The sequence below is a fragment of the Crocuta crocuta genome, unplaced genomic scaffold (genome assembly GCF_008692635.1).
Source record: "Crocuta crocuta isolate KB4526 unplaced genomic scaffold, BGI_CrCroc_1.0 scaffold279, whole genome shotgun sequence".
In the NCBI taxonomy this organism is placed as follows: Eukaryota; Metazoa; Chordata; class Mammalia; order Carnivora; family Hyaenidae; genus Crocuta; species Crocuta crocuta.
Genome location: NW_027551570.1, coordinates 6,006,106 through 6,033,792, shown reverse-complemented (window position 1 = coordinate 6,033,792; position 27,687 = coordinate 6,006,106). Strand labels below are relative to the sequence as shown.

Here is a 27,687-nt window from a genome sequence, read left to right as displayed (position 1 = left end):
AGCACAGAGCCCACCACAGGACTCGAACTCACCAGCCATAAGATCTCGACCTGAGCCGAAGTCAAGAGTCAGCTGCTTAACTGACTGAGCGCCCAGGCGCCACCCAGATGATTTTATTATGGATTGTTCTTTTGCCTTGGGGAGCCAGGTCCCCTGGCTGCAGTGCCCGCTCCATTGTTCTTCATCGTCTGCACCCAGGGCCTCTCCACCATCATGTTGGTTCTGTGCTCTGGAGTTTCACTCCTGAGCGCTGGCAGATAAGAGCGTGGGGTGATGCACTGGTAGTGATGTTTCACCCACTCCACCCTTAAGCATGTGGTGTCCATACACTTAATAATCACAAAGAGTCTTGGGGCACCTGGGTGGCTCAGTCAGTTAAGTATCCGACTTTGGCTCAGCTCATGATCTTGCAGTTCATGGGTTCAAGCCCCACATCAGGTTCTGTGCTGACAGCTCAGAGCCTGGAGCCTGCTTCAGATTCTGTGTCTCTCTCTCTCTTTCTGCCCCTCCCCTGCTCACGCTCTGTCTCTTTCTCCCTCTCTATCAAAATAAATAAACAATAAAAAATTATTTTAGAGAGTCTTTACATTGCCCACATTTCTGAGCACATCTTCCCTGAAAACTTTGACCTGTGGTTTGGGAACATAGTATTTTCCATGCACTGGTTGTATTTCTCCTGGGTGTCCAGCCTTCAGGTCCTCTTTATCTAGCAGGTGGTTCTTCTGATGACTCTCATTGAAGGTAGCCCAACAAGGAAATGGAGGAGAAATTTCCCCAAGGCTTTGAAAAGCAATTCTCTGCTCACATTCATTGAGGCTCATTTCAGAGAAACTGATGATTCATTCTTGCAGGTTGAAGAAGGTCAAGCCTAACTGGAAGCTATAAATATTCCAGAAGAGCAAGGTGGCTGCAAGTGGTCCCATCCTTCTTTTCTCTGAAGACTGGCAGTGGAAGAAGCCTTCTCTTTACTCTTTCCTGTATTATTTATTATTTTTTATTTACATCCTAGTTAGCATGTAGTGCAATAATGATTTCAGGAGTGGAATCCAGTGATTCATCCTCTACATAGAACACCCAGTGCTCATCTCAATGAGTGTCCTCCTTCATGCCCCTTGCCCATTTAGCCCCTCCCCCATAACCCCTCCAGCAACCTTCAGTTCTCTGTATTTCAGGGTCTCTTACGTTTTGTCCCCCTCCCTGTTTTATATTATTTTTGCTTCCTTTTCCTTATATTCATGTTTTGTATCTTAAATTCCACGTATGTGAAAGCATATGATATTTGTCTTTCTCTAATTTCGCTTAGCATAATACCATCTAGTTCCATCCACGTTGTTGCAAATGGCAAGATTTCATTCTTTTTCATTGCTAAGTAATACTCCATTGTATATATAAACCACATCTTCTTTATCCATTCATCTGTCGGTAGACATTTGGGCTCTTTCCATACTTTGGCTATTGTCGATAGCGCTGCTCTAAATATTGGGGTACATATGCCCATTTGAAACAGCACACCTGTATCTCCTGGATAAATACCTAGTAGTGCGATTGCTTGGTTCTAGAGTAGTTCTATTTTTAATTTTTTGAGGAACCTGCATACTATTTTCCAGAGGGGCTGCACCAGTTTGCATTCCCACCAGCAGTGCAAGAGGGTTCCCGTTTCTCCACATCCTTGACAGCATCTGTTGTTTCCTGAGTTGTTAATACCATTCTAGTAAGTGTGAGGTGGTATCTCACTGTGGTTTTGATTTGTATTTCCCTGATGATGAGTGATGTTGAGCATCTTTTCATGTGTCAGTTGGCCATCTGGATGTCCTCTTTGGAAAAGTGTCTATCCATGTCTTTTGCCCATTTCTTCACTGGATTATTTGTTTTTTGGGTGTTGAGTTTGATAAGTTCTTTATAGATTTTGGATACTAACCTTTGATATGTCATTTACAAATGTCGTCTCCCATTCTGTTGGTTGCCTTTGAGTTTTGCTGATTGTTTCCTTCACTGTGCAGATTCTTTTTATTTTAATGAGGTCCCAATAGTTCATTTTTGCTTTTGTTTCCCTCGCTTCCAGAGATGTGTTGAGTAAGAATTTGCTGTGGCCAAGGTCGAAGAGGTTTTTGCCTGCTTTCTCCTCTAGGATTTTGATGGCTTCCTGTCTTACATTTAGGTCTTTCATCCATTTTGAGTTTATTTTTGTGTCTGGCGTAAGAAAGCGGTCCAGGCTCATTTTTCTGCACGTCGCTGTCCAGTTTTCCCAGCACCATTTGCTGAAGAGACTGTCTTTCTTCCTTTGGATATTCTTTCCTGCTTTGTCAAAGATGAGTTGGCCATACGTTTGTGGGTTCATTTCTGGATCTCTGTTCTGTTCCATTGATCTAAGTGTCTGTTTTTGTGCCAGTACCATACTATTTTGATGATTACAGCTTTGTAATACATTCTGAAGTCAGGGTTGTGACGCCTCCAGCTTTGGTTTTCTTTTTTAGGATTGCTTTGGTTATTCAGGGTCTTTTCTGGTTCCATACAAATTTTTGGATTGTTTTTTCTAGCTCTGTGAAGAATGCTGGGGTTATTTTGATAGGGATTATATTGAATATGTAGATTGCTTGGGTAGTATTGACATTTTAACAATATTTGTTCTTCCAATCCATGAGAAAGGAATGTTTTTTCTTTTGTGTCTTCAGTTTCTTTCATAAGCATTGTATAGTTTCCAGTGTATAGACTTTTCACCTCTTTGGTTAGGTTTATTCATAGGTATTATGGTTTTTGGTGCAGTTGTAAATGGGATCGATTCCTTGATTTCTCTTTCTGCTACTTCATTATTGGTGCAGAGAAATGCAACCGATTTCTGTGCATTGATTTTATATCCCGCAACTTTGCTAAATTCATGGATCAGTTCTAGCAGTTTTTTGGTGGAATTTTTTGCATTTTCCGTATAGAGTATAATGTCATCTGCGAAGAGTGGAAATTTGGCTTCCTCCTGGCCGATTTGGATATCTTTTATTCCTATGTGTTGTCTGATTGCTGAGGCTAGGACTTCCAATACCACATTGAATAACAGTGGCTGAGTGGACATCCCTGTCATGTTCCTGACCTTAGGTTGTGCTCTTTCCTTGTTTATTAGTCTCAGAGCACAAAGTCTCTGGACCACAGTCTAAGACTTGTATCTTCAGTGATTCAATTGTGACCCCTAAGGATTTCTGATATGTTTTTGAGAAGGAAACTGATAACATTTTTGCAGAACATAGGAGATTTTTCAGATTACCTATTTATATATAAATGTATAATTTAAATGTGTAGATGTGTTAATGATTTATATAACAAAATATTTATCTACTGTCCGTGTTTTAGTCTTTTAAAACCAGGAGCTTTAGGGGCACCTGGGTAGCTCAATCGGTTAAGTGTCCACCTTCGGCTCAGGTCATGATCTCATGGTCCATGAGTTTGAGCCCTGCATCGGGCTCTGCGCTGACAGTTCAGAGCCTGCTTGGGATTCTCTCTCTCCCCCTTCCCCTACTCTCTCTCTCTCTCTCTCAAAATAAATTAAACTTTAAAAAATCAGGAACTTTAAACAAATGAAAACCAGTAACAACCTGGTTCTACAGTGATATTTCTGTTAAGGCTGAGGACAAGCACTGAATCCTTTAAATGACATGGACCTGAATTATTTGGGGGAAGTTTTTCCCCTTAGTTTGAATGTTAAGTACTTTGTTGCTCGTTTTCATAAAATATGGTGGAAACACTTTGAAATCTGCCCAGTTCTATCTGCCCTATTGAGGAGGCACTCAGGAAATAAAGGTTCTGAAGCATGTCTTTGACATGAGGGAAATATAGGAATCGAATATATGTTCTATGTGCCTTGAACTTCTAGCCCGCAGTTTCCCAAGTGTGGCTGCATGCCAGGAGCGTCAGCGTCAGCATCACCTAGGAATTTGTTAGAAAACGCACATTCTGGGGCCCTGTCCCACACCTGCTGGATCAAAACTTCTGGGCCTGGCCTCCAGGGATCCGTGTGGGCAAGCTGTCCAGGTGACTCTGAGGGGATGCTCACATTTGAGAACCACTGCTGTGGTCTGACCACCCAGATTCGCCCTTGGGGGTGCTACTTGGAATCTCTGTGTCTGTGGCAGCTCAGTTGAGCACTACCCAGTGGTCTTTGAAGGTCCGACTGATACGCTGCCCCAGTCTTCAACATGTGCTAGAAGGGCTGGACCCGGAGTCAGGAGACTTGGTTTCCAGTCTGTTCTCACTACTAACTCGTGCTGGAGTTTTCCCTTCCCATGAAAATAGAATTTTACCATTTCACTTCCACTGCTTTCTGCAATAGGCAGATAAAATGAAATAATGGTTGGTTAAAATGATTTGAAAATTTTAGCATGTAAAATGCAGTATGGTGCTGATAGGAAATTTTGTTCCCCTAGAACACTTCACTCAGCTAGATTTCCCCCTTTGATTGTGCTGCCTGTCACAGTGTGGCTGGGCTGTGTCACTCTGTACATCTCGTCACATGCTATGGAGTGTACCACTGTCAGGTAAGAGATGGCCACAAATTTAGGACTTGTGATATAGAAGGTGCGTTAGGTCCTGGGAGAAAGCTAATAAAAAACAGCTTTCATGAAGCCCATGCCTCGGAAGGTCAGATTTTTTTTCTATTTTCCACTGATGAAGTGTTAGAGATGAAAAGGGGAAGGAAAGCAGGAAAAACACCCTCCACTTACTGTGTAAGAATCACTTTGTTATTGTGCCACTTAATAGCGAACCCACTTGGGCCAATGATCCTGTTTGTCCACATGGTGGCAGTAGCGAACCTGTAGAGTCAATCCCCGCTGGGGCTCTTTCTGTTCACACAAGAAAATGAAAAAGAAAGCACCTTCTTACATTAAACACCGGGCATTTCAAGGATAATTTCCTATTTGAGGAACAGAGAGAGGACTTATAGGTAGGTTCAAGTGTCGCCATCCTTTGATTGCTCATTTGGTGTCCTAAGGTAAACTACTATAGTCAATGGAGCAGAAATAGGCCCTAATCAAAGGCCTGGTCCAAAGTTACACTTCTGTATGTCACTCTCTGTTTTTCTAAGACAGAATAAAAAAAAAAAAAATGAAATCACAACTTCCCAGTTCAGTTCAGAGGACTGGGTAATTTATTCACTGTTTTGAGTTCAGCCTTGAATCTTGACACCATCATCACTTGCCACTCAGTGTTTATTTACACTTGACATTTCCTCCTGAGACATCAGAAGTGTCATTGGCAAATAGGTTGGCAGGAAACCGTCCAAGCTGAAACTGTCGTGGGGCATATCATTCCAGGGGCCAGTGGCAGGCAAGCTCACAGCGAGCATCAGCAGAGGCGAGAACCAGAAAAAAGGAGGCTTTCTAGGAAATAAAAGGTCTCTTTGGGGATTTCTTTTCATTCAGATTGTGTGAATTAGGTGGAGATTGGACGTTATTTCTCCTTCTGTTAAAGGATCCAGGCAAGGATATTCAATGAGAATAAGTTTAAAACTATTTGGGCCTTTACAGTGGTTTTGGGGGACATTCTGTCAGACACACACAGAATAGCGTGTGGGCTCCTTACGGACTTCGTCAGTCCCTCCGGCTTTGTTACACAGGATGTGACATTTCCTTTGCTGACTTTGCCTGCCTCCTTTCCCAGTCAGGGGACTCTTCTTCTCCCTGACAAGGAAGGCATGACCGGATCTTTTATTAAAATGATCAACATTTCTATATACAGATTTTTAAATGTGTATACCGTCCTCTGAAATGATCTTGTTGAGAGTGCCTTAGTAACAATCCTTTCATTTCATTGCAAAAGATACTATTGTGCTAGCATGGCCAGGAAGGAAATACAGTTAATTATCAAGATGAATCACTTAGCAGGGTGGAAAAAAAAGGTGGGCGTGGGTAAAAGTAACCAGTGAGTGACACGTTACCAAATTTCCACAAAATAGCTTTCCGTGTAATTTAGACTTTGATTTCTTCTTCTCGCAATCACAGGAACCTTCCTGACCAGGATTAGTGTCAGAGGAGTACTTTTCATGATGAAATGAGATGCTGGGGCTTCTCTGGGGGCAGTTAAAAGGCCAGGGTGCTTGCTTCGAGACGTGACTCCAGCAAAGCCCTCCCCACCCCGTCTACCAGATGGTTCCTATTGGCATAGTGTCGGGCCCTGGCTCTTCCTCTGCGTGGAGTGGGGAGGCACGGGAAGATTTTGAGCAGAGGAGTGTCAGGACTGACTTAGGCTTTAACTGGATCTCATGGTTCTAGAGGGAAGAGAAAGGGAAGGGGACAGGGCAGCCGCCCGGCCGTGTGAGAGACGGGGTGGGGCCTATTATATCTCTCTCTGACTTCATTTTTTGCTGCCTTCCTCTGCCCTGCGCTCCAGCCCACTGTTGTTGCTGTTTCTTGAACCCTCCCAGCAAGTACCCGCTCAGGCCTTTTGACCTAGCTGTCCTCTCTGCCTGGAACACTCCCCCCCAGGCACACACATGGCCTCCTCCCTCACCTTTGGCAGGCCTCACCTCACTGAGACCTTTCCTGACCGTACTATTTAAAACTGTCCCCCCACCCCCCCAGGCCAGGCCCTCCCTGCNGAAAGGGCCCAGCCTGGTCACTGCTGTACCTGACACCTCCCTGCATCTGGCTCACAGTCGGGTGTCTCTCGGGTGTCCGAAGTGACCACCCTCCCCGCTCTGTTTCCTGGCAGATTCAGGGCACCCTGCGAGCCCGGGGGTTGTGGTGGGCAGAGTGGACGAAAGAGGGACCCAGAAAGGTATCTTTCTGGCAGTAACAACAAGGTAACTTGCCGGCAGTGTTGCCCCCCAGACGGGGCCTTCCTGCAGTTTTAGCTCGCCTGTCAAATGCCCTCCGACGCAAGAGGGGGTGCGTGTGCCTTCTCAGACTGAGCACACACCGCTGGTTATGGCCCGGCTCCTGGCCAGCCCTAGAGCTAGATCTGTTGCTGGGCTTCCAGGAGCCCCAGGACTTCCGGAGGCTGCTTGTTCCCAGGGAACCCCCCACCTCCCAGCCCACCTGTGCTTTCCGCGGTGAACCGGCACCTGGCAACCACCGGAAACCGGACCTCCATGCTGTCCTGCCCCATTAAAACTGCCCCTCTCTCCTACCCGCGGCGTCCCCCAGAGTCCCTGCCTTGGGCTGTGCTGGGTTTGTGCAGTGCCACCGAGAGAGGGGAAGCCAGCATTTGCAAATTTGGTTAAACTGGCTGCCGTTTTCCACACATCAGGACGGTTACGCTGCAGTGCCTATTTTTATCGTAATTACTTGTTCTCTCCTACCTCATTACGCTCGCTTCTTTCAAGCATGAATACCTGGTTGAATCTGCCTACCCTCTTATTATCGACTCACCTTTGTTCACACACAAGCGATTGCCATTTACAGCTCTCCTGCCAAGCGCCCTTCGTAAATAATCTACATTTTTATTTTCTCAAAATAGAAAGAAATGCGGTATCTTGCCGGTTCCACAGTTTTCTTGGTTTACTGTTTTGCGAGTCCTGACACTTAAACAAATGCTCTCTGTCCCCAAGTAACACAGCTCTTCGCTGAGAANGGTCCAGGCAGCTCTCCCCGCCCCGCCCCCTGCCTCAGTTTCCCCACTCTGACCGAGGCCAGCGCCCACTGCTTGACAAATACCAGGAATGTGTCTTTGAAGATGAACGTGTCTCCCCCAAACCACCCCCATTATCATCAGAATTCTGAAACCAGAGGGAGTGGCAAAAAGATTTTGAGACTGTTAAAATTACCCCTTGCCGGCCTTCAGAGGCAAAATTCAGATAAGAAACCTTATCAATTATACTTTTGTTTCTACTCAGAAACTCATGACTGCTTACTCAAAGGCTCCTTGTTCTAATCTTACAACATCGTTCCCTGTCCCAGATGAATGGCAGCGAGTCCTGGGGTTTGGTTTGGATGGTGCACTTAACTCCCCGTGGCAAGAAGCGACAGTGTGAGCGGGGGGCCCACGGGAGGAGTCTGCTCAGCCCCACAAGCCTTTGCTTTTGCAACGATTCACACTGAGCATTCCGAGGCCTTGTTCTGTTGCTGCAAATACTTAGTTACTTTTGTTTCTGGAACTNCAAGCCTTTGCTTTTGCAACGATTCACACTGAGCATTCCGAGGCCTTGTTCTGTTGCTGCAAATAGTTACTTTTGTTTCTGGAACCATTAAGAGGAAAAAGAAAAGGAAGTTTGCAGCCTGGAAAGTTTGGTTTTAAATGCAAACACAGAAGTTATGAGTCAGACTTGGACAGGGCATGGCGTCTTTTTAAAAAGCAGCAGGATTCCTTGATTTGTCGTTGTTATCTCGCTGTTTAATCTGGATTCCTGGGCGCTAGGGCAGCCCCAGCACATCTCCGCAGAGCAAGAGGCCGGGCCTTGGCCCCAGCCCCTGGTAAATCTGTGTGTCAGGCGAGCGGCTTCGGTGGGAGGCCAGGCTGGTTTTCAAGGCCGAATTGGAATAGTCACTCTCACACAGTAACACATTACTATGAGAAATAAAAACTAGTCTTGGGAAAAAAGGCACACAGAAGTGTCATTGTAAGTGACATAATGTACTTCTAATCGCTTATGGCAGGACCTACGAAGCCGAGTTTACGTCCTAGAAACTTCTAGTATATTTCCTAGAAAATCCTGGCTTATTTTCTAGACAGTTGCATTTTATCGCTGCAAAAGGATTTTATTTCCGAACGATTATGCTTTTGAGCATGAGTTTTGGAATCGCAGAGAAAGAGGTTGAGAAAGAAGGTGATGGCGTGCGTGGCCATTCCCACATTCAAGGAAGAGAAACAAAGTGCTCTGATCGGGAGGCTTCCTTTTACCTATTCATAACAGAGAGTAGATACTGGCACTTAAGTAGAAGTCAGCAGCATCTCTGCATGAAATAAAGACTGTCGTGCTAAGGACTTACCCCTTATAACCATTGCTGACCAAAGAAATGCAGGGAGAATTTTAATCCATCAGACTTTCGTAGCTCGGAGAGCCGGGCTGTATTACCGGGATCACAAGAGGCAGAGCTGGTGTGGATGGTTGCCGTGTTTGCGTGTGTAGAGGGCAGGTGGTGGGATGTGGAGTATGTCACCGAATTATGTAAAATAATCATAGTAGTTATTCTTGCCTAAAACTGCTGTCTTGCTGAACGCCGGGTAAGAAAATCATGGCAAACACTGGGTCTGTTTTGGAAACGTTCTAAAACCAGACTAGCACAGTGAGCCAGTTTAAATGTGGCTTTGCTACGTGTTTGGAGAGAAACACACACCCTTTTATTAGGAACATGAAACGAATCCTTGAGCTGCAGCATCACGGCGGGTAGGTTTAATTGCAGAGATTAATAAATCACAGCTGCAAAAGTTACATTCTTGGCAGGATTCTTTATTCAGCTGTTTTCCCCTTGCCTCCTTACGAGCCAGATTTATGGTCTGCATTATGTCTGGAGCCTTCAGTCCTCTCGCTCTCCTCCTCTTCGGCTGCTACGCGGCTATCCTGGGCGTCCACGGCGAGGAGCGGTGCGTGGCCCAGCACGCTGAGGCTGCACACTACGTGGCTGCCGTATACGAGCACCAGTCCGTCTTGACTCCCAACCCTCTAGCACTCACGAGCCGCAAGCAGGCCTTGGAACTCATGACCCAGAACCTCGACATCTACGAACAGCAAGTGATGATCGCAGCCCAAAAGGCAAGAAACACTCCTGGGTTCGTCCCCCCAGCTTGTCTAGCAGAACAGGGCAGATTGGTCTCTGGCGGCACTGACGTAGTCAGGTGGCTGGGCTCTGGCTGCTCAGTGGTCCGCGGACCAGTGGCATCACCAGCCCTCTGGGGCCTGTCCCGGACCTGCTGAATCAGTCAACATCGCAGCGAGATGCCCAGTGCCGCCTTTCCCCTCCTGTCTGGGAAGCCCAGAGCCTAGTCCCTGGTTCTCAAATGTGGCCGTGCAGACGGAGCGCTTGGCCTATCATAAACAAAGTGGGTGCCTGGGTCCCACACCCGCCGAGGCGGACAGGGTGTGGACTGAGCACTGGGAGTTTTTAAGGTTCCCCAGTGGATTCTGATGTGCAGAAAAATCTGGAAACTACCAGATGAGGCATGAGGGTCTCTCCTGTTCTCTGAGGCATTCAAAATAGTAAGCAGCCACAGAGCTGCTGTTTGCCACCTTCAGTTTATCTGGGGCTCATTTCTGGTCTCTGTTCTGGTCTGCTCCAGACCATGAACAGTCTGAGACCTCAGGCCAGACAGAACTGAGGCGGACAAAGGGAGGTCCTTGCCAGCCTTTGTGAAGGCTTCCTGCTTGGCCTGCACTGCCCGCCCCTGCCAGGAAGGGTGGGGCAGTGTCCGTGCCAGGTGTGACCGTCACAAAATGCCCTGCTGGGAAACCCATAACCAAAGGGAAATTTGGATTTTCACCTGGTGTGCTGTGAGAGCCCTGTCGTGTGAGGAAGCCCTGGTCTACCTTGACAGGAGGTATGCTTCACGTGAGCAACACTTCAGGGCACCTGTGAGTTTGGGGGGCAGAATGGCTGAGGCCAGCAGGTCCTGCTCCCAACAGTCCCTGTCTCTGTTCAGGGTGCCCGGGATCGCTTGGACAGCCACTAGCATTTGCTAGGGTTTCAAATGCTGCCTCATTATACGTGTATGTAGATATATACATATATAAAATTATAGGCTACCTTTTAGAAATATACACATATATAGGGGCACCTGGGTGGCTTAGTAGGTTAAGTATCTGACTTCGGCTCAGGTCATGATCTCAAGGTTTGTGAGTTCAAACCCTGCATCAGGCTCTGTGCTGACAGCTCAGAGCCGGGAGCCTGTTTCACATTCTGCATCTCCCTCTCTCTCTCTCTCTGCCCCTCCCCTGCTTTCTGTCTCTCTCTTTCTCAAAAAAATAAACATTAAAAATTAAAAAACAATATACACACATATAAAGCTAATATTGGAAGAGAGTTTAAAGACCTGGTCCTGCTTCTAATGGGTGACGCTCCTCTCGTTCAAAGCCCCACATCCAGTCTCTCCTTGAACACCTTCTGTGGCCCAGAATGCACTGTCTGAGAGAGCGAGCTTCTGGCAAGGTCTTCCTTTCAGTGAATAACAGTTTGCCACCTGGCAACTGCCACCCGTTCTTTCCTCTGAGCTAAACAGAACCAACTGAGGGCCTGACCACGGCGAGCCTCTTCCCCAGGAGGACAGCCGTGATGCCCCACCCCCTACTCAGAACCCGGCATCTCTTCCCCAGGCTGTATGTCCCTTCTACAAAGATTTCCCAGATTATCTCTGTGCCCAGAGCCGTAGGAAGTTCTCCCTATTCTGTCTGACGAGGGCAGGGGGAGAAGATGTAGCACCATTCTGGTTCGAGACGTTGTCCCCAGAAAAGTGTTGGCAGCCACATCTCACTGTGGATTCATAAGGCATCTGCTGCCAACTCCCTCCCAAGTCTTCTTCCCACACACAGACACACGTGCCGCCCTTGCCATCCGGTACTTACAAGGTTAACTTCTTTAACCCGAACACACGATTTCACGTTGATGCTGTTAAATCTCGTCATTCCAGCCTGTTCGGCTATTTGGGGATCTTTACTGACATCCTGCATATCAGTTACCTTCACGTCATCCACACATTTGATACACACCTCATTTTTGTTTACGCTGAGGTCAGTGTAAAAAAATCCCAGGCTGTGCCCTTAGACCTCCTGATGACACAGGTGCATTCGAGACCATTCTGTGCACAGAGGCGTTTGCTTGCAAGGCGCTGAAAGATGAGCCACGTCTTGCTTCTCCATCCTGTCTGCAGGACCATTCTCAGATGTTGGGCAGATGCCATGCTGAAGCCCAGGGACTGGGACTGTGGTATTCCCCTGCCTTCCAGGAGCCTGCCCCCGGAGGAAACCTCTAACATGTTTTCGTTGAGCCCATTCTGCCTGCAAGGCATCGTTCCTTCTGTTTGTAGTCCAAGAGCATGGACTGTTGATCTGATCATGTTTTAGTGCTTACAGATCTCTGTTGGCTTCCCTGCATGGTTTTTTGCGTTCAAGCAACTTCTAAGACAAATTGACGCCAGGCGTGTGTCAAAGTTTTAGATCAAACTTGCTGGAAGGCAAGGGTTCCTGAACTAGCCAACCGAGTATTTCTCTCTTGGTATTTATAGGGATATTTATAGGGAAGACGAGGCGTCCAACTTAAAGATATTAGGCTGGTCCGCTAGCTGGGTTGGGAACCTTAATTCCTCAGGAGTTCTTGACCTCAGTGAAGTCTCTCCGAAAACTGCTCATTTATCAGGGATGGTAATTGCTTTCTGGATGGATTGGTAATCACATTAGATCCAGCGTTCTGCCCTGGCTCAGGTTTTGTTCCTCTTCTTATTCCTGGAAAATATGTATTCAGGAAATGCAATTTAACTTTAGTATTAATCTAATATGCATACATAACATAAATGGTATTGTCCATAGGAAACCATTCAATGTTCTCAAAGCTTTGTTTTTAATAAAGGAGAACATTTGTCCAAGTATAATTTTCAAAAAATTAAAAACATGACTCTTGGGGTGCCTGAGTGGCTAGGTTGTTTGGGTGTCTGACTTCGGCTCAGATCATGATCTCACCATTTGTGGATTCGAGCCCTGCATCAGGCTCTGTGCTGACAGCTCAGAGCCTGGAGCCGGTTTTGGATTCTGTGTCTCCCTTTCTCTCTGCTCCTCTGCCGCTTGCACTCTGTGCCCCTCTCCCTCTCTCCCTCTTCCCTTCTCTCTCTCTCTCTCTCTCAAAAATAAATAAAAACATTACAAAAAAATTTTAAGACATGACTCTTACACAAATACAGAATGAACATGTGCCAAAGCTGTTGTTTAACTCCCTGATTAATGAAGAAATCAGTCAGATGGTAAAGCTGGTTCAAAAGAGCATGTGAGGAACAGAAGTGTATGTATCAGTCAGTCAAATGAATGTTGAAATGAATTTGCTCATGGATACAAAACTGGCTAATGTCCTATAGAGCAAAACAATTGCAGTTTGGGGTGATCTAATATTAAATAACAAAGCCAAACAGGAGTACATACACTAAATAATCCTTGAGTGAGCCTGTTAAACAGTACCCTAGTATATGTTAGAAAGGCAAACATTCTTCATCTTGCTTTATTTCCAAGTTTGCAATAATTTTGCTCTACAGTGTACTATAAGGTGACCAATCTTACTCTACGGGAAGGAGCATACACCAGTATAATCTTTCTGGAAAGCTATTTGGCAATGTAAAGAGCTGAAAACTCTTCTTATCTGGCGCCAGTATTTTCACTTACAAGACTTCGTTCTAAAGAAATCCTCAGACACCAAACACTTGTGTACAATACTAAGTGTTTTGAGCACCCTCTATACAGATGGTCACCAAAAGTTGGGAACAATTCAGATGTCCACTGATAAAGGATGAATTATGATGTCCTCTTAAATATAATGTGGCCATTGCAAATGATATTTTTGAAGGTATCTTTCTAGTCTTGATGCTCTATGTAGCAAGGAGAGTCAAGATGGAAAACTTTATCTAAAAAAAAAATTTTTAACTAGGTTCCATGCTCAGTGGAGCTAATGTGGGGCCTGAACTCATGACCCTGAGCCAAGATCACGAGTCTGATGCTTTACCAACTGAGCCACCCAGGTGCCCCTGGAGGACCATATGTTTATTATTATCTCAATTATACACACACACAGACACAAAATGAAAATAGCCAAGATATTAACTAAACCAATAATAATATGATCTGTTCTCCCAAGTTTTCTACCGCTAAACTTTCAAAGTTTTAGCCAGAAAAAAATTATTATAAAGAGCTTGCAGTGCATTCCAGAAATAAGTGGCTCAAACTGCCTCTTATTTTAGATTATTCATACCTTCTCTGCCTTCCTCCTCCACCTTTCACTCTGGGGCAATGTTCCAGGCTTGACATTTTAAGCTGTGTAAGTGGAGAAGCAGTAGGAGAATGAGGCCCTGATGCTGAGAGCTGAGGGCACCCCGTTTGTTTGGATTTCCTTTGGTTAACACAGACATCACAGGGAGCCCTAGGCTGTCACAGTCAGGGGACCTAGGGTGTCTCCAGGTGTGGGTCAAAGCCTGTGGGATGGTTAGGATTCTGAAGGGGGGCCTCCTAATTCCCAGCTGGAGAACTGCAAGTTAGAGAAAGTCCTTATTTCTATGCTGAAATCAACACACTTGAATTTTACCCACCAGCCCAGTGGGTCCCAAACTAGGCTGCACGTTAGAATCACCTGGGGACCTTTCAGCAAACACTGTGGCCGGACCCAGTCAATTGAAGCAGACTTTTTAGGAGTGGGCCCCAGCATCACCCCTAAACCAAGTGTTTTTTCAGGAGCTCCCCATCTGATTTAGATGCACAATAAGTGGAAACACTGGACTGGAGACACCCCATCTGTTAACAAGCCCAGTATTCAAGGCCTTTGTACTGTGCCCCATGCCCCATTGTACCACCAGGAACTCCAAACCTCTCCTGATGGTCCGCTTGGCAAACTCCTGCTTTCTGCTCCAATCTCACTCATTCCTTCCTTCCCTAACATGACCCCAGGTATGGCTAAGGGTTGTTCTAAATGCATTTGTCTTTGTTACCTCACAATGAGGCCAAGTGAAACAGCTTCCCCAAGACTAAGATCCGTGATGACAGTCCAGCCACCATCTTAGAACCTCTGGTTCCTGGCACAGAACTCCTTGATGGCTGTCCAATGAGTGAACGAAAGAATGAACAGGTGGAAGAAGGGGTGTTTCCTGTTATCAGATAACATATCATACTTTGATGTGTTTGACCTACAGGGTGTGCAGATTATAGTGTTTCCAGAAGACGGCATTCATGGATTCAACTTTACAAGAACATCTGTTTACCCATTTTTGGACTTCATACCGTCCCCCCAGTTGGTCAGGTGGAATCCTTGCCTGGAGCCCCACCGATTCAATGACACAGAGGTAAGGGAGGGTCCCAGCCTTCCTCCTCAGGAGGCTGAAGGCATGCAGAGATGAGCCGAGCCAGGGGCCAAAAGCCAAGACATGTTAAATGGGACTGAAAATGAAACCCAAGTTCCCCAAACTCCCTATGCCACATAGTCATTCAGTTAAAGAATGTCTGGTATTATGGGGGCATTTACTCATCTTTGGGTTATTCTGTTTCTTAATTACATAAGACATATGCGGATATATGCTTAGAAAATAAATGAATCAGAAAGTCCATCTTCACACACCCCGCCCATCACCCTCCTTCCCTTCCTAGAGAAACTACTATCAATAGTTTGATATGCATCCAACTATATTCTTTTCTATTCACTTCTTAGTTACTGACATCCTCTTGATTAGCATGCTATGTGCTTTTGTAAAACCCTGGCTGTTATAATGTTTCAGTGAATATTCTTGTACATACATCTTCATGAATATGTCCAAGTTTTTCTGTAAGGTAAGTTTCCAAGAAATGCAATTTCTCAGCTAAAGGGTATGCACATTTTAAATGATTTTCAAGAGTACCAAATTTCCCTTTTAAAAGACCTTTATTTCACGTTACATCCCTCGTAATAGTCTTGATTTGAGTGCCTGTTTCCCTCACCTTTGGTCAATGCAAGATGTAAAAATATTTTGAATTTTTGCCAATCTTATGAAGGTGCAAAATGATATATCATCTTAATTTGCATTTCTTCATTACTAAGATACTGATACTGAGAAGATACTCAGATGTCCACTGGCCATTTGTTCTGTGAATCACCTGTTCATATCCTGTGCACTTTTTCAGTAGTGTTTTTTTTACTGATTTATAACTGTTTACATGTTATGGACACAATACAGGTACTTTTCTATTTTAATATATGGCAAATGGCGGGATTTTAAAAATTCACTTATTTATACCTTTTTTTGTCTTTAGGTCCTCCAGCGTCTGAGTTGTATGGCCATCAAGGGAAATATGTTCCTGGTGGCCAATCTTGGGACCAAGCAGCCTTGTCAGAACAATGACCCTGGGTGCCCAAATGACGGAAGATACCAGTTTAACACGAATGTCGTGTTCAGCAATAACGGAACCCTTGTTGACCGCTATCGCAAACACAACCTCTACTTTGAGGCAGCCTTTGATGTCCCTCTCAAAGTGGATCACATCATCTTTGATACCCCTTTTGCTGGCAAATTTGGCATCTTCACCTGCTTTGATATATTGTTCTTTGACCCTGCCGTTAGACTCCTCAAAGACTCTGAGGTGAAGCATGTCGTGTATCCGACTGCCTGGATGAACCAGCTCCCACTCTTGGCAGCGATTCAGATTCAGAGAGCTTTTGCCATTGCCTTTGGTATCAACTTGCTGGCTGCTAACATCCACCACCCATCTCTGGGGATGACTGGAAGTGGCATACACAGCCCTCTGAAGTCCTTCTGGCACCATGACATGGAAAACGCCACCGGTCATCTTATAATTGCACAAGTGGCCAAAAATCCACCGGGTCTTGTTGGCACTGAGAATTCCACCAGTAAAATGAACCCATCTCATAGTAAGTTTTTAGAAATCTTGGCAGGTGGTCCATACTGTGAAAAGGATGCTCAGGAAGTCCACTGTGACGAAGCTGCCAAGTGGAACATGAACACTCCTCCTGCGTTTCACTCTGAGATGATGTATGACAATTTCACCCTGGTCCCTGTGTGGGGAAAGGAAGGCTACCTCCGTGTCTGTGCAAATGGCCTCTGCTGTTATCTACTTTACCAGCGGCCCACCTTGTCCAAAGAGCTGTATGCCCTGGGGGTCTTTGATGGTCTTCACACTGTGCACGGCACTTATTATGTTCAAGTTTGCGCCCTGGTCAAGTGTGGGGGTCTTGGCTTTGACACCTGTGGGCAGGAGATCACAGAGGCCACAGGGATATTTGAGTTTCACCTATGGGGGAACTTCAGTACTTCCTATATCTTTCCTCTGCTTCTTACATCAGGGATGTCCCTGGAAACCCCTGAGCAGCTTGGCTGGGAGAATGACTACTTCTTCCTGAGCAAGAGTGGACTGTCCTCTGGCCTGGTGACGGCAGCTCTCTACGGGCGGCTGTATGAGAGGGACTAGGGCAGTGTGGGGTGGGCAGCCCAGCGCTTGCCCAGGCCGCAGCTCACGAGCACTGGGACCGCCTCTCTGCCCCACACCCCATCGTGGGAGCTGTGGGATGAAGTAGGAGAGACACCTTCCCCCAGTGTCTCTTCATCTTTGATGTGAATTATCAAGTCTTCTCTGGTATTCCCTGCTCACATGTATCTTTTTCAAGCCACATCTTCCTCCAGCAAACCTCTCATTGTACAATTGGTTTTAAAAGCTAAAATAAAAATAAATGTCAGTTTATATTTTACACATCCACAAGAGAGTGGGTTTTGTGTGTGTTTTCCTTGTTCTTATTGTTGATCAAGTGAGACCCAGGACATACAAGTATCTCATAAGCCTCACTTTCTAAGGTAGGAAACAAACTCTCAGAGCAAAAGCTGTTTTAGAAATGGCTGTGTGGGTCCTTTTCCATTCTGGATGAACAGAATTTTATCCAGATGAAATGGTAATACCAAGCCACCAGCAACATCAGAAATGTGGATCTTGAAGCAGCTTTTAAAAATAGAAGGGAACTTTCCCTCCCATATGCCTTTCCATCAGTAAATGGAATGTGTCAGGCAGGACTCATAATAACTGGAAAAGAGTGCAGTGCCTCAGAGAGAGAGAGAGAGAGAGAGAGAGAGAGGGGCTGGAAACGAGCTGAAGAGAGGGGCAGCAGAGGGAAAGTATGAGTAAGAGGATTCTTTCTGCACAACGTGTCTCATCCAGGGATTCCAGGGACCTAAATAAATCATGCTAACTTTGGGCAAGAGCCTTCCAGTCGCCCAACTGTGCAGGATGGAACCATGCAGGGCTGAGTCCATGCGCAGTCCCCAGAGGGCCTGCCCTTTGAGAGCAGCATCACGCCTCTGGAAGAGAAGTTGCAAGAACTGCCATGGAGGTTGGCCGTCTGTAGTCATTCCTTCATTTTATCACGCGACAGGTGTTTGCGGAGACCCCACCCGGTGCAGAGCAAGGCCCTCCCATGAGAGGAGTTCCAAATGCAGGACCATCATAATCAGTGAGGGAAGACATTTTTAGGCCACTAGTTTCTGTGTTATTTGTAGCCAACTTTTCAAAGTCATTTTGACTCAATGCCTAGTAACTCAGATAGTTTTTAAGTGGGACAATGGATAATTTTTAAAGAAGATGGATAATTAGCCTTCTGTGACTTGCCTCTTCCATGTTGTGGCTGTTCACTTTTCTTTTTTAATTAGGTTTTTAAAGGAGTATGTGCATATATTTAATTATACAAAGTAAACATTGAATTCCTTCCCCATTCCCCTGCAGTGTGACCTTCTAGACTCCTTCTCTGGCTGTAGAGAATACAGCCCCTGGTCCCAAGACTGTCCAGGCTCACTTCCTTGGCCTCATGGTTTACTCTTCACTGCATAGACCTTGGACAATTTATTTTAACCCTGTCACACCACAGTCCTCTCATTCATAGAATGTGTGTTGAATAATCCATGTAGGAATGATCCAAATAAGCAAAACCCCTGCTGACTCACTGCTCACTCGCAAAGGTTTGAAATGAGTCACATCTTCAGGGAATAAGCAGGAAGAACTCAGAATTCCTGAGGAAGCCCTGGGAAGTCCCCCTGGAACAGGAGCAGGACCTCTCCCACCAAATGACGGAGCTAGCCTGCTGCCCCCCCCCCGCCCCCCCCCAGTGCAGGGCCTGATGGGAGGAGTGAGCTTGTGGCTCCGGACGTGGCTGTCTGCCGCCCACTTAGCTCCCTGCCCCAAACCCCAGGGAAACCAAAATCATCTTAAACATGCATATTGTTGCTTCATGCCAAGAGGATTCAAGTCAGCCTGAGAAAGAGAGACACAGAGAGAGCAGTCCTAAATACAGACTTGGTGGAACTACTCCACCCAGTAAGCACTTACTTACTGGATGCACATTCTGCCCTTCTGAACACAGCACCCAGAACTTTCTGAGTTACTTTCTGTGGATAATTTAGAACGAATTGTTTATGAAGTAGAAATGAGGGAAGACATAAATGATGGTGGTAAAACAAAATTATTTTTATAATAAAAAGAAGTAGCTGCCAGATGGGAGAACACAGTGAAGGATGGGAGAATGAGTAAAATTAGTCATTTTCAGGGTTAAAAAAAACACCTATGACTAATGGTTGTGATATGCTTTTGTCAACTATAATCCTGAAATTCAAGGAAGCAAACGGTAATCCGGACCATAACACAGAGGCAGGAAATCAAATGTATTTTTGGTCGAATCAGAGTTGGGGGAAGTCAGTTGGTCCCTGTGGTTTCTCATGTAGGTGCAGCTGTGCCTGTCTGTGGTTTTCCTCACAGAGGAAGTGAGAGGCACAGTGAGCTGTGTTCACATTGGACTTAAAAAAGCCTGTTCCTAGAGAAGGCAAAACTGTGCAGCCTCCGTGCCGGTGCCCACCGTCCCCCTCCCGCAGGGAGAGACAGCTGCCCACGGCCCTGCTGAGGGAAACCCCTTACCCACAGGTGGCCCTGCTCAGTGCCTTGTGGCCCCACCCCCTGGCCATCACACACTGAGCCGGGAGTAGGCACCTGACGCCAGACCAGCCAGCTTTGGCTGGCTGGTGACCTGCGAGGTGGCCTGGCACTGAAGCGCTGCCCAGAGAGGGACACTGAGCCACATGGACCTCCAGTGAAACTCAGAATGGCTCGAACACCCAAGTACCCACTAGATGAACAAATGATTTCTCAACAAAGTGGATGTACAAATGGCAAAACTTCAAAAGTTTTAGTATGAAATGCTGCATAAAAAGGCTCTGATTCAAAATAAATGCTGATTAGACATGAAGATCTGTGAGCAAGATTGCTTTGGAGGCCTTCGGTCTTTTCCTGCCATGTCTTCTTCCTTGCTTTGCCTATCCACACACAAGAAATCACCCCAAAACTTAGTGGCTTAAAAAAAATCCTGAACACGATTAACTCACATAGTTTCTGTAAGTCAGAAATCTGGGAGTGGCTTAGCTGGGCTGTTCTGGCTCAAGGTCTCATGAGGCTGCAGTCAAGGTGTGAGCCGGGGCTGTGGTCAGCTGAAGGCTCCACTGGAGGTGGAGAACATTATCAACAATCGTGTTCCCCAAAAAGATGTGTTGAAGTCTTAACCCTCAGGACATCATAATGTGACCTTATTTGGAAATAGGGTCTTGTAGATGTGATTAATTAAGATGAGGTCGCACTAGAGTGCGATGGCCCCTTAATCCAATGTGACTCGTGTCCTTATAAGAAAGGGAGAAGATATAGACACACAGGGAGAAGACAGCCATGTGACGACAGAAGCAAAGGGTGGAAAGATGCATCCACGAGCCAAGGAACACCAAGGATTACTTGCAAACATCAGAAGCTGGAAGAGTCAAGGAAGGATTCTTCCCCGCAGGTCTCAGGAGAAGCATGGCCCTGTTAACACCTTGATATTGGACTTGTAGCCTCCAGAACTACGAAGTAGTAAATTTCTGTGTTTTAAGCCATGATTTGGTGGTACTTTTTTATGGCAGCTCTAGAAAACTACTACCCATCAGTCTGGTGCAGTCACATGGCNTCTCATGAGGCTGCAGTCAAGGTGTGAGCCGGGGCTGTGGTCAGCTGAAGGCTCCACTGGAGGTGGAGAACATTATCAACAATCGTGTTCCCCAAAAAGATGTGTTGAAGTCTTAACCCTCAGGACATCATAATGTGACCTTATTTGGAAATAGGGTCTTGTAGATGTGATTAATTAAGATGAGGTCGCACTAGAGTAGGGTGGCCCCTTAATCCAATGTGACTCGTGTCCTTATAAGAAAGGGAGAAGATATAGACACACAGGGAGAAGACAGCCATGTGACGACAGAAGCAAAGGGTGGAAAGATGCATCCACGAGCCAAGGAACACCAAGGATTACTTGCAAACATCAGAAGCTGGAAGAGTCAAGGAAGGATTCTTCCCCGCAGGTCTCAGGAGAAGCATGGCCCTGTTAACACCTTGATATTGGACTTGTAGCCTCCAGAACTACGAAGTGGTGAATTTCTGTGTTTTAAGCCATGATTTGGTGGTACTTTCTTATGGCAGCTCTAGAAAACTACTACCCATCAGTCTGGCGCAGTCACATGGCTGCTGCTAGGAGGAGGCTCAGTTCCTCAACACAGGGTCCTTTCTGTAGGGCTATCTGGCTGGCTGTCCTACGTGGCAGCTGGCTTCCAAATGATCCAAGGGAGTGTCTATTATGACCCACCCTCAGAAGTCACACTTTATCATTTCCATACTATCCTCTTAGCTAACCCAGATCAGCTTTGCTCGTTGAGGGAGGGGACAGGACACAGGCCAGGAGGTGAGGATACCAGGAACCATCTTGGAACTGGTTACCAAACCCCTTGGTCCAAATCCTGCTTCTCCTTTTCCTCACCTCCCTGAAGTTCATACCCTACACAACCTGCCCCCTGCCTGTGCTGATCCCCATGCTGACCTGTGACTATGAATCCAGCTCCCTAGTTCCACCATGGCCAAGTTCTCTTAAGTCCCTCATGTGCTGAGCACAATCTGGCCTGAGCACTATGGTCTTTGCTTGAAATGCCTCTTTTGATGGGGAAACTTACCCTTGCAGATAAGGAAAACTGACAGAGATGCTAGCAAACTGCCCATGTGCAGATTAGAGCTGGTGCTGGAATCTGGTTCTTCTTCACCATGACTATGGAGATGCCCTCTGAGAACAGAGCCAATGTGCTACTAATCTTTGTGTCTCTGGCTCCTGCCACCCTGCTGTGGCTTTTAAAATCTGGGCTTAATACATGATTGCTGAATGAATGAGTGAATGAATGAATGACTGAGCAGTTGCCAAGAATGCTTATTTATTTCACTTAGGCTGAAACAACAAAAGAACAAAATTTTTTTTCTCTTCAGAAAGTTTTCTAGCACTGAAGTAAAAATCTAACAGCCAAACAGTTAAAAATAAAATTACCAATACATCTATGAGCTGCTAGGTGTCATGTATGTGTAACTCTCTCACACATTTTTTTTTTTTTTTTGGTTTGAGCAAAAATTATCATTTATTGACTTATGTAACTAAAAGTCTAGAGAGAAGATCTCTTCAGGCATGGTTGGACTCAGGAGCTGAAACAGTCTGTGTGTGTGTGTGTGTATGTAGGTCTGCACTTGGCGTTCTTTATCAGCTTCTTTCCCAGACAGATTCCCCATATAGTAGTATGACAATGGCCACCACAGCCCTAGGCATCATCTGACTCTCAGCAACCTCAAGGAAAGAGCTTCTCTTTTCACAGAGTCCCAGAACTGAGCCTTCCTGGCTCTCACTTGGGCCACATGCCACTGTTCAGAGGGCTATGATATTCTTATTGGTCTATTGGCCAGCACCGAATCCCAGGCCTACCTGGAGAGTGAGGGATCATGGGCATGGCTCTGACATGACACTTACAGGTAGGAAGTGGGGAGGGCTGGATCCCCAAAGGAACACTGAAGCAGGGTGGTGGGTGGGAAATGCTTGGGCAGAAACATTAGATGCCCACCAGGCCTGCTTCCTCTGAGCATAAATTTCTGTCTGATGCTAGTTACATGCTGTTGCAGTCGGGGTCACAGCAGGAAGAAGATCGCACACCCCATTAACAGAGGTGAGTAATAACAGAACCATTTACACAGGTGTGGGCAGGGGTTATAGGGAAGTCTGCAAAGGATAGTCCAATATCTGGGGGCTGGCAATACCAGGAGCCATTAGCCCCCCAGGCCTGAAGGTATGAAGGGCTCAAGTGGTTACAGAATCAGGGGAAGGAAGCTGTATGGAGAGAGCAGCCTGGCAGGAGCTGCAGCCTTCAGAAAGGAAATCCGGACAGACTACAGTGATCTGACATGGAAGAAGGCCAGGCAAGAAGCACCATATCTTCTCTCTCTCCTTCCACCCTCTCACTGTCTGCTGCTGCTTCTCATTGGTTGGACCTAACGGCAAGGCAGAGAGAAAGAAAATGCAGTTTGGTGCTGTCTACAGAAGTCAGTGCTAGGGTTACAGAACAGGGTGGAGAAAGGATGAGTGTGGAGGGAAGAAACTGCAGCACATAATACTCCCAACACATTTTGGAAGCTTATGAACCAGTTCATTTGAGAGAGGGAGACAGGGAAGAGAGAGCCCTGTGGACAAATGGGTTTCCTAATGAGCATAACCATGGCAGCTAGCTTTAACATAGTTCCCAGTGATCCCTATGTCCTGGTACACTCTTGGGTAGTGCCCTCCACATTGTTCCATTGTTGTTCTATGTGACCGTTAGAACATGGCAGACACAATGTCATGTTATTTTCTGAGATTAGATTATCAAAGATCTTGTGGCTTCTGTCTTGGCTGCCTACCTTCCATGTTGGATCACTTGCTCGGGGGAAAGCTAGCTGCCGTGTCTCATGGAGATTTATGTAAAGGCCAATTTAGGAAGAAACTGAAGCCTCCTGCCACTAGCCCCGTAAGTGAGCTGTGCTGGAAGTGGATCCTTCAGCTCCAGGCCAGTCTTTAGATGACTGCCACCCTGGCCAATGTCTTGATTACAACTTTATGAAAGACTCTCAGCCAGAACAACCCAGGTACACCACTATTGAATTCCTAACCCTCAGAAACCCTCAGATAAATGTTTGTTGTTTTAGGGATGCCTGGGTGGCTCAGTCAACTAAGCATCTGACTTCAGCTCAGGTCATTCCTATCTCACAGCTTGTGAGTTCGAGCCCCGCATTGGGCTCTGTGCTAAGCTCGGAGCCTGGGGCCTGCTTCAGATTCTATGTCTCCCTCTCTCTCTGTGCCTCCCCCACTCATGCTCACTCTCTCTCTCTCTCTCAAAAATAAACATTAAAAAAAAGAAAATTAAAAAAAAATTTTGTTGTTTTAAGCTTTTAAGTTTGGGGCTGATTTTTTTTATGCAATAAATGATAAATGCAGTAACCTTCCTGGCAACACCTCAATCCCCTGCCAAAATTGCAACCCATCTGATGCTCAGTCTTCCAGCTGTCCTGACTGCCCCTTTACAGGTGTCTCTCCCACTATAGACGATACAAGTGTGCCAGTAGTTATTATCTGTTGGACTGGCCTAGAAATAATCTTTCTTTTCTCATGGTTTTGAAGAGTGAAGTGCACCTGGGCAATATTCTCAAATGGAGAGAGAAAACCACAAAGAGGGGCCCACAATGAGCAGATGTTAGCTGCTTTGAAATTGGAAGTTGTAGAGGAGGCTTTCTGAGAGTGGCCAGGAAAATCTTCCTATCTCCAGAATTTACCTACCCCACCCCCTGGCCTGGCATCGTAGACATAGTGGTTCTCAAAAGGCGGTCCCAACCCAGCAACACTAGCATCACCTGGGAACTTGTTAGGAACACAGATTCTCGGGCTCTGGGGACAGGTCCCATCAATCTGTGTTTAATAAGCTTTCAGGTGAAAGTGTGAGAGCAGTGCTCCAATGGTGGGCATTGGCTAAAGCACGCGTGCAGGCCTTAGTAATCAGCCTCCGTTCCAGTTCTCTCAAAGGGGCAAGTGTGCCCATTTTACAAAAGAGGGAACTGAGGCTTGGATGGGAAGTGCCTTGCCCAAGGCTAACCAGCACCCTAGCATCAGACCTAGAACCTGGAATCCCCACCCTAGGACCAAGGCATAGCTAGTTTCCAGATGACCAGTTCAGAACACTCTTCTCTCCTTCTATCCACATGCTAGTTTTCAACCCATTATTACCCTTTCTGTAGGATTTTTTTTTTTCATTCAAATACATTACTCTACTTTTCTTTGACCAAAGACTAATCAACGTGGGGGAAATATGACACATAGTTAAGTAAGTGCCTTGCATCAGGTTCTGTGTAACTTTGAAAGTTCACAAAGGCTTCATGGGAATGCAGAAATCTTGTGGAAACAATTTATCTGCAGATATTTTCAGTATAATCCCTTTATCCAGTTCCAATGGAAGAAAACTGGCATGGAATCTTTTAATCTGGTGCTTCAACATTTTGAATAAAATATAAAAGATGGTTGCTTATTTTTATGCTTATTGGACATGTCTGTACTAAACTTTCCATGCAAGTCAGATTATTGGTTTTATCAATACTTTCAGTGTTCAAAATTTCTGTTATATCACCACGTGATTTGGTGGAATGAATTCTTGATGACCTGTGCCCTTTAACTTCAAGACTTGTTTTGTAGTTTGTCTTATGAGTCCTGAGTTTATTGCCATAGGGTCCTGGTGTGATAATTAAAGATACCACTACACTAGGGGGGCCTGGGTGGCTTAGTCGGTTAAGCATCCGACTTTCGCTTAGGTCATGATCTCGCGGTTCGCGGGTTCGAGCCCCGCGTCAGGCTCTGTGCTGACTGCCAGCTCAGAGCGTGGAGCCTGCTTCGGATTCTGTCTCCCTCTCTCTCTCTCCTAAAATAAGGAAAACATTAAAAAAAAAAAAGATACCACTACACTGCAAGTAAAGACACCCCCTTTCTCATTTCCACACTCTATATATTCCTACGGAACCTGTAAATGATCAGCATTTACATTTTTTCTGAGTACTGGAATGTGACAGTTAAAAATAATACCATTGATTTGGCAGAACTGTAGAGTTCCTAAAATGATTCCTGAATAATCAAATAAAGATAAAATTATGTACAGTGTGATTTTAAGATAAGATATATTTGGGGGTTCTAAGTCTTTAAGAAGTATTATTTTTTCTTTTAAAAAATGTTTAATACTTATTTATTTTTGATATTATTTTTTAATGTTTATTTTATGAGCAGAGGAAGGGCAGAGAGAGGGGGAGACACAGAATCCGAAGCAGGCTCAATGTTCTGAACTGTTAAGCGCAGAGCCTGATACAGGGCTTGAACTCTGACTGCGAAATCATGACCTGAGCTGAAGTCAGACCTCCAACCAATCAGCCACCCAGGTGCCCCTCTAAGTCTTTAAAAATTATTTATCCAATTATGACTATCTTGCAGCTCATAAAAATCAGGTGTGAAAATTAAGCGTTGGCTCCACATAAAATACTGTTAGAAATTGTATAGTTTATAGTCACGTAAGAAAAGACCTTTAGAGAGAGCTTACCATAGAGGGCTCATTTAAACATGGGATTTACACACACACACACACACACACACACACACACACACACACCACACACCCCAAAAGAAATCAGTGAAGCATATTGTGGCGATTTATTTTCCAAAAATGGCTGCAACATTTCTAGTGCCACTTGCTCCTCCGAAACTTTGCCAGTCCCCATCATGAGGTCTATGCTCCTTCCCTTGATCCTGAACAGGACTTTGTAACTGCCTCCATGACTACAGTGTGGCAGATGTGACACTGTACCACTTCCAAAGCTAGGTCGTGAATGACTATGTGGCTCCTGTCTGGTTCTCCCTTGAGGACTTCACTCTTGGAACCCCACCACACTCCAAGGAAATGAAGGCCACATGGGGAGACTCATGTGGAGAGAAATTGAGGTCCTCAGCCATCAGCCCCAGCTGAGCTCACAGCTAACAGCAGAGCCAGCTTCTCAACCACCTGAGGGAACTCTCAGATCTCACAGCCCTCAGAAAACAGCTCCAGCGTGCAGAGCAGAGGCAAGCCTCCTCTGCCTTTCACTGACTGACCAAGTTGCAGATTCATAAGCAAAATGGGTGGTTGTTATTTGAAGCCAATACATTTTGCAGTGATTTGTTACCTATGACAGAATGATTTAAAACAACCACAGAAGTCTGTCAAACTTCAGGTTATGCAGGCCCTGTAGGCCATGGCAGGAGGGTTTATATGGGAAGCAGTTAGAGGGTATTAGGCAGGGGAATGCCATGGTCAATTAAGTGATTCCTCTGGCTGCTGATGGGTTTTTCAGAAATCCCACTCCCTCCTGATCAGTCACAGCTCATGACCAGTCATGAGGACTCACCAAAAAGCTCTGAAAAATAATGTTTAAAATTTATAATAAAGTAACTAGTAATTGAAGGGAAAATTAATTGTTTGGGATTTTCCATTTTAAGTTTGATATTTTCTAATATAATTCTGCATCCGTTTTTAGAAGACTACTGGATATGTCAAAACGAAGGGAGAAAAAGAACCCCTATATTCACAGATAACAGAAAGGCATTTGTTTTCAGTAAAATACACATCACCAAAGAATGGCTGCAGTCCCAATTTTTCAGCAACCATCAAAAAAACAACAACAAAAACCCCCACAAAAAACAAAAAACAAAGAAGGATGTGTCCTCTGAATCATAATGTGCTGAGTACTGGGGAGGGGGGTGAATCATACAGGGAGTGTGAAATGTGTAAAGATAATTACTGGGTTGATGGAATATGGAGACAAAAAGATATAATAAGAGCCACTATTTTGGAATTACAAATGAATCTGAAAAGGGTGAAGAATTTCATTATTTTGCAATTAGTGTACCAAAATTGGCTCCTACATTGCACAAGCCCAGATAACATTCTGTTTCAAATCTTTCCTGGGGACACAGACACTGTATGTTGAACGTGTAAAATGGACGTGTCACAAAACAGATTCGTTCTTGCAAGGTGGCACAACGAAAATATAAATAAACCAAGAAATAAAATAATAAGGGTCTGGCTTCAGAGTGCAGAGGCAGGCCTCGCTTCCTCCTAACCTGCTGTATGACCCCGAGCCCCGTCTCTCCCCTT

General features: G+C 45.5%; 1 protein-coding gene and 1 long non-coding RNA gene across 10 annotated transcripts in view; one reads left to right on the top strand and one right to left on the bottom strand.

Annotated features, from left to right (window-relative positions):
• The window catches only part of BTD (biotinidase), a 29,796-nt gene extending 12,462 nt beyond the window's left edge, over positions 1–17,334 (top strand). For 8 of the 9 annotated variants that reach the window (XM_077750874.1, XM_077750868.1, XM_077750869.1 and 5 more), the window contains 3 exons: positions 9,409–9,673; positions 14,791–14,940; positions 15,881–17,334. In XM_077750874.1, the coding sequence (XP_077607000.1) occupies positions 9,413–9,673; positions 14,791–14,940; positions 15,881–17,053 (1,584 nt within the window). In that variant the 5' untranslated portion in view covers positions 9,409–9,412 and the 3' untranslated portion in view covers positions 17,054–17,334. Of the gene's footprint in view, positions 1–9,404; positions 9,674–14,790; positions 14,941–15,880 lie in introns of all 9 variants that reach the window. The other variant, XM_077750871.1, reaches the window with a different exon arrangement.
• Positions 10,954–14,530, bottom strand: LOC144220565 (uncharacterized). Its single transcript, XR_013331781.1, has 3 exons — positions 14,469–14,530; positions 13,860–13,921; positions 10,954–12,352 (listed from the first exon to the last, which is right to left on the bottom strand). It is a non-coding gene; the product is annotated as an uncharacterized LOC144220565 (long non-coding RNA).
• Positions 17,335–27,687: the final 10,353 nt, after the last annotated feature.